The sequence below is a fragment of the Chinchilla lanigera genome, unplaced genomic scaffold, assembly GCF_000276665.1.
Source record: "Chinchilla lanigera isolate Chin_1 unplaced genomic scaffold, ChiLan1.0 scaffold00005, whole genome shotgun sequence".
In the NCBI taxonomy this organism is placed as follows: domain Eukaryota; kingdom Metazoa; phylum Chordata; class Mammalia; order Rodentia; family Chinchillidae; genus Chinchilla; species Chinchilla lanigera.
This window is the reverse complement of record NW_004955406.1, coordinates 33861203-33868729: the sequence shown is the minus strand read 5'-3', so window position 1 is coordinate 33868729 and position 7527 is coordinate 33861203. Positions and strand designations below refer to the sequence as shown.

The 7527-nt window shown below is 37.2% G+C and overlaps 1 protein-coding gene across 3 annotated transcripts in view; it reads right to left on the bottom strand.

Moving 5' to 3' along the window:
• Crb1 (crumbs family member 1, photoreceptor morphogenesis associated) overlaps positions 1–7527 on the bottom strand; it is a 188184-nt gene that overhangs the window by 137208 nt on the left and 43449 nt on the right. For all 3 annotated transcript variants that reach the window (XM_005375121.2, XM_005375122.2, XM_013521884.1), the window contains exon 2: positions 3416–3997. In XM_005375121.2, the coding sequence (XP_005375178.1) occupies positions 3416–3997 (582 nt within the window). The remainder of the gene's footprint in view (positions 1–3415; positions 3998–7527) is intronic.

Genomic DNA, 7527 nt, shown 5'->3' with positions numbered 1-7527 from the left:
AAAAACCAAAAAATAAAAAAATAAAAAAATAAAAAAAATAAAAGCTATAACGGTCATAAACAAGAGCAATATGAAACTAACTCCATGAAGATTATTGATTTTATTCAAATATTTTCAGCATTGATATTCAATTGCCGTAATGCTAACAAAATGAAATGGACATGATAGCGTGTTATAAAAATGGGGACTTACATGTATATGTGCTTTACAAGCAGATGCAACAGATGCTCAAAATATCAGTGAGTTAAAAAATAAATATAAGGCATGACTTTTGTCTTTTAAAAAGTAGCATTTTAGTTAGGGAAGACAGGAACATAGATATCTGTAAAACAGAACAGAATACAGAAAGTTCTTTAGCAGATATGCAAACAAGGGTGGAAGTAATAGCTGTAATTACTGAAGCACTGAGGAAGTATTGTTCCAGCTGAGAGGAAATCTAGAAGTGCTTCTTGAACGAGGTGACATTTGAACTAGGTCTTAAAAATACAGGAGAACTTGACACTCTGAAGTGGGAAAGGATATTCTAGCGGGGGAGCCACTTGAGTAAAACGTGAATGATTTGAGGATATAGAAGCTTTCGCAGAATGGTGTGGAGAGATGTGACTAGTGTCAAGGGCTAACCGTAAAAAGCTTTCCATGAGACGCTAAAGTGATTTTCTATGTAGTGGATCCTCGTAGGACTCTCCAGAAAGGTTTGCAAAGATCTGTTTTAAAAGGATTATATCGAAGACAGACAATTTAGAGAAGGGCAGGGCTTGACTAGGGAATGAGAGTCTGTGCTACTGCACGCCAGAGGTGAAGAGGGGCTTCGTCACGGCCCTGGGAACAGAGGGGATGAACTCCTTCGGAAGACACCTTTGATATCAAAGCAGCCAATTGTGAAGATTATTAGCTACGGGTGAGGACTGAGCAAATTTTGTGCCACAGCATATTTTGTAGCAGAAATATTTGCAGAATGTGTGATATTGCCACAATGATTCTGGGGTTCTGGTGCAAATGCTGAAGGGGAATATTTTCCAAGACATTAGATTGCTTAGCATAGTTTGGGGGAAAAAATGACAAAATGAAGAAGTATGAAAGAGTTGAGAGAAGAAGGAAAGTTGGAAGCCAAATGCCACGCCGCCACAGAAGTGGCAAGAGCCAAGAGAAAAAGTGGTATTAGAATGTGAATGCTGTCTCAGAGATAGGAGCAAAGGAAGGGCAGGAAAGAGATGAGCAGGAGTTAGAATGAGGAACGTGAGGAAGTACAGATGGTGTGAGTTGTACCCTTACAAACAGATGGAAAGCCCTTATGGTTTATATCTAGATGCCCCCACAAGCCTCCTGGGCTCACGACAGTGGGATATGGGCATGGGATAGGATCATGGGAGCGTGATACTCCTAGTGGGTTAGAAGCTAAACGTGAGTTTGGGAGGTGAAGCCTGGTCAGAGGAGAAGGTCACTGGGGGCAGAGCCTAGAAGGGTGTGTCTCCCTCCTACTTCCCCATCTCTCTCCGCTGCCCTACCTTGAAGCCAGCCAAGAATGGACAGAAACATCTACAAACTGGGTGCTGAAACCAACCTTTCCTTCTTTAAATTGTGCATGTCAGGTATTGTGTCTCAGTGATGAGAGAAGTAACTAGGACAAAATCAAAAGGCAAAGCAACAAAGGAATTCATGAAGAATTGACCTAAATGAATAACTGTGATTCCAGAAGCCAGAGAGGATAGATTCAATGTACCTGCTAATGAGACAATACACAATCTGCAAATGCATTGACAACTCATTATTATTCAGATAAAATTGTATCAACAGAAAAATTTGAAAAAATGCATAAACATGACCTAATTTCTTTCTTTCTGCAAGAAGTGGAATAAGAACTGACTTGCTATCACTGACCTGTTGCTCACACTTGAGCACTGGAAAGTCACCAACTTGTAGCAGGCCTTCAAAGCAGGCTGCAATGTCAACTTTGAGCCTTACAGGGCAAACCTGAGCTAGGATGAAAAAAATATGAACTGCTAAGGAAATCTGAATTGTCTGGACCTGGGAAAAGAAGGCTGCTAGTTCTGCACTGAATACAAGTTGTAGATGGTGTTGTTTTAAGTTTTATTTTATCTTCAATTAAAGATAATTGTATGTATTTAAGAGGTACACTGTGTGGTTTTGAAATGCGTGGCCTTTGTGCAAGATCCCATCAAGTTGGGTACCATATCCACCAACTCAAGTATTTATCATTCATTTGTGCCAGGAGTATTTCAAGTCTTCTCATACGTATTTTGGAATGTGCATCTTGATAACCTGCAGTCACCATGCAATAGAACACCAAGACTTATTTCTCCTATCAGCTGCAACCTTATGTCCATTGAGCAACATCTCTTCTTTTCCTGTTCAATCCCCCCAAACTCACAGCCTCCGGTAACCGTCATTCTACTCTGTTTCTACCCATCAAGCTTTTCAGATTCTACATCTAAGTGAGATATCATGATATCTGCCTCTCTGTGCCCGACTTATTTCACTTAGCATAATGTCCTCTAGCTTCATCGATGTTATTGCAAATGACAGAACCCAAATGGCCAACAGATATAAGAAAACATCTTCATCATTTCTAACCATCAGAGAAATAAAAATTAAAGCCCCAACAAGATACCACTTTACACTTTACATGTGTTAGAGCAGCTATTATTAGAAAGTTGAATGATAATAAGCATTGGAGAGGACTGAGGACAAGAGAACCCTTGTATACTGTTGTGACATTGTAAGTTAGTGTTTTGGAAAATAGTATGGAGGTTTCTAAAAACTAAAAATTGAATTACCATGTGATCCAGTGATCTTACCTATGAGTACATATTTAAATTAAAAGAAATCAGCATGGCAAAGAGACATCTGTGCTTCTGTGTTTGTTGCAGCACTATTCACAATAGGCAAGATATGGAAACAACCTGGGTGTCCATCAGCTGAGGAGTAGATTCTTTTAAATGTAGAAAATATATACAGGAGAATACTATTTAGCCTTTAAACACCTGAATCTAGATTCCAAGTGATGCAGAGCTTTAACTGAAACAGTAATGGTCACAGTACACAACCACCTAGAGTTCAGTGGATTTTTAATAATTTAGCAAGCCAGACTGGGTGTGGTGGTGCACATCTGTAATCCCAGAACTCAGGAGGCTGAGGCAGGAGGATCATTGAGAGTTCGAGACCAGCCTGGGCTACAAAGTGAGCTCAAGGCCAGCCTGAACTGCATAGCAAGACCCTGCCTCAAAAAGAGGAAAAAAAAAAAAGTTTAGCAAGGCTTCTGCATAGTGATAAATGCCTGTCGCGAACTTGGGCTTTTTTTATAAATGAACAGGACACAAAATATCACTTCTGCTTTTGCAATACTAAAAGAAGACAAAGATAATTAAATCAGATGGGATTCAGATGTAATACTCACCGGAATAATCTCGTGGACAGATACAAGTGTATCTTCCTATCTCATTGAGGCAGGTAGCCTCATTCTTGCAGGGATCCGAAACACACTCATCTACTTCCAAGTCACAGTGCCTCCCTTGATATCCTGGGACACAGAAGCAGAAGTAGCCATTGATTCCATCCTGACACACAGCCCCGTTGTGGCAAGGGCTGGAGGCACATTCATTGTGATCTATCTCACAGAATCTTCCTCCATATCCAGCAGGGCAGATGCAGACTGGGTGAACTGGGTCGCGATGGCAAGCACCGCCATGCTGGCATGAGTCCACACCACACGAGCCAATGGCAGTTTCACAAGTCCTCCCACTATACCCGGGAGGACAGTGGCACTGAAAGCCGCTTTCTCCTGCGGTGTTTACACAAGTGGCAATTCCTTGGCAAGGACTGGAGGAGCAGGGATCTGTCATGTTGTCACAGTCTTTGTCCAAATTATTGGCTGTGTCTGAACAGTGGCATTTGCTGTCTTGTGAAAAACCCTTGCATGTAGAATTGTTTTGGCAAGAATTTGAGTGGCACCAGGTGTTGTTTTTACTGCAAAAAGAATCTACAAAGAGATAAAGCATATCAAGATGAAACTTAAAAGTGATTGAAAACAAAATTAAAGAACTTCTTTCCTTTTGATCCCACGCCCCTTCAAACTCATTTGTGAAAGACCTACTTTCAGCAATATAATGATGCGTTTTAATTCTTCATTTGTCAAAACTTTTTATATAGTTACTAAACAGAAATGAAAATGGCCAGTTTGAGATTCTTTCTTCTCCTTTGTATACTACTTTTCAAGTCTAAATGGAATTGAATGACTGGGGGAAATTGAAATAATTATTAATACTTCCCATTTACTCCCAATTTTGAAATTCACATTCTCCATGGAAGATTTTATGAAATAGTAGAAAATGAATGACAAAACTGTCTCTGAATAATTGCCTTACAGAAACTGGTATTTAAATGAATACTCTGACTTTATCATAATACTTACTTTATCCTCTAAAAAGAAAAGTATAGACAAATTAAAATATACTAAAATTTGATTCTGTACTAAAGACCTACTTTCTTTATTAAACATTGTAGGTACTTCACATACAGTATTTCTTATCCTCACAGCAACACAAAATTATGTACATTTTACAGTTTAAAACAAATTAAGTCCCACTATGACAATATTGATACAGCAAAGATTGCAAACTTTTCTTTTCCTGAAATCATTTCTGTTCTAGGAGTATATTTTTGAAGTTCTAATTGGAATAATAAGCTATAGGAAAGCAATAGTTTTATGGTTCTTTCCGAATTCACTGGATACTTTATTCATCTGTACATGTATACTGTACATTTATACATTTATTCATTTGTACATGTATACTGTACAGATCTCCCCTGGATAGAGATAAATTATAACCACAACCTTTTTATTTTCCTTTGTGTTCTTAATCTTGTGTATTGTGAAATTTTATGACTTGGTAGCTAAATTGGATCACCCACAGGACACTGTCTTTTCATATGGGTTTCATTTTCTACATTATTCTCTTACTTTTTAGCCTCCTTTCTCACAGTACTGCTCACAAATATAATAGCAGGTAAGAGTACAGGTTCATAAGTTTTTAAAAGTTACAAAATGGGGTTTATTATTAAATTTTAAGACACAAAGCAGCCTTGATAATAGCATAGGAAAACTTCCTGGTTAAACTCTTTTTCCCCCCTTTATTTTTTTTTCAAGGAGAACTCTCAGATTAATGTAGGTTTCAGTACTGGAAGCAGACCTACAGAAACAGAATTTTGTGGATGAGTTTTCTAAATTGAAATTATATATATGTATTGCATATTGCTAGTAGAAATGTAAAATTGTATAGCTAATTTGGAAATGTTTCAAAATGTCTTATAAAATTTCAACATGCAGTCATGACATGACTTAGCAATTCTCCTCCTACATTTGTATCGAAGAGAAATGAAAACATGTCTACACAAAACTTGCATTCAAATACTCATAACAGCTTTTAATAATCATTACTAATTATCCTGAATATTAACCTCTTATTAGATAAACATATATAGTCTGAAAATATCTTTCCCTATTCTTTACTCTTTTGAGATTTTCCTTTGTTGCACAGAAGTTTTAAACTTGATGTTAAAAAATACTAGATTTTTATGTAATCCCTTTTATCTATCTATATTTTTGTTTCCCTTTTTTATTTATGTTTTTGGTATCATATCTGAGATATTATTACCAAATCTAAGATCATAAAGATCTCCCTTGTTTCTTTCTAGGAATTTTACAGTCTCTAGTCTATATTCAGGTCTTTTACCCATTGAGTTGTTTTTGTACAAAGCTGGAAAAGGTCTGTTTTCTGTATGTTGCATGAGGAAATCTAGTTTTCCTAACACTATTTGTTGACAAGTACATACTTTACTCACTGTGTAGCAGTGGTGGTTTTTTGAAGACCATTTGACCAGTTGAGGACCATGTGATCCTAATCTGAAAATTTATTTCTGGGCATCCTGTTCTGCTCTCTTGGTCTGTCTTAATGCCAGTACCACATTATTTTGATTAATGTAACTTTATATATTTTTTTCAAAATTAGAAAGTATGATGCCCCCGGTTTTGTTTTTCTTCAAAATTGTTTTGACTACTCAGAATCCTCAGAGAGTCTATATGAATTTTAAGGTAAGTTTTTTTTCTATTCCAACAAAAAGTCATGGAAATTTTTATAGAGCGTTCTTTGAATTTGTATATCACTTTGAACAGGGTAAACTTATTAAAAGTATAGACATTCTAGAAATGTCATGGGATAGCTTTCCATTTAGCTCTGCTATCTTCAGTTTATGTCAATCATGTTTTGTAGGTTTCAACACAAGTTTTTTACTCCTTCAGTTAAGTTTATTCCTAACATATTTTTACCCTATTGTAAATGGACTGCTTACATTTTGTGGCACTGGGAATTGAACGTAGCGCCTTCACACTGAGCTACATCCCCAGCCCTCCCTTGCCTTACTTTTTATTTTGAGACAAGGCCCAGCAAAATTGCTAAACTGCCCAATTCCCCAGACTGCGGTCAAACTTGTGATTCTTCTGCCTTAGCCTGCCAGAGTGCAGGGATTATAGATATGCATCACCATGCTCAGCTTCTTAATTCATTTTGAAATTTTCAGTTTATTGTATAGTAGTGCAACTAATTTTCACATGTTGAAATTATAATCTGCAACTGGATTGAATTTTTTATTAGTTCTAACAGTTTTTGTGTGAATGGAATCATCAGGGTTTTCTTCATTCAAAATCACACCATTGGCAAACAGAAACAAGTTTACTTCTTTCTTTCTTATTTGGATGTCTCACTTCTTTTCCTCCCCAGATTTCTCTGGTTAGAACTTGAGTACTGAGTAGAGGTGGTGAAAATGATAACCTTATCTTGTTCCTGATCTTAGAGTAAAAGCCTTCAGATTTTGAACAATGAGTATAATGTAGTTGCAGGTTTTTTGTGCATAGTTTTTGTATTGGTAAGTGAACATTCCTGTATCTGCAATGTGTGAGATTATCAGATGTTTCAGGAAAGCCTGTAAGATATACATAGAGACAAAAACATTGAACTTCTTTTAAAAAGGTAACTTGGAAGAAACAAAAACAATTTAAGGAGTGGACAAAACATTAAAAAACTGAATTTTTTCAAAGAGCAATGAAACAAGTACTGGAGGCCATTAATATAAATTCCTAGGAAACCAAAGAGGTCTCTGAAATTTAAAATGTAGTAGAAAATTTAAAGATACAATTGAGCAATTGAAAGATAATGTTGGAAAACCATCTCTGAGACAGCAGGAAATAATACTACAATACATAGGACAGAAAAAAATAAGGAAATAGAAAATGGATCAAGTAGGAGTTCAAATCAAAGAACATTCCAAAGTGGGAATAAGAATACAAAATGGTGAGATGAGAAAGAAGGAATTAAAATTATGACAGGTGGGGGTGGAGAGCGCCGGTCTTCGGGCTGGCTCACTCCCTGCTTCCTAGGTGCCGGGAAGGAGGGCCTCCGGTGCAGGGGGAGCCATGCGGTGGCGAGCGCAGTTGTGTGCTGGCCCTCAGGCTGG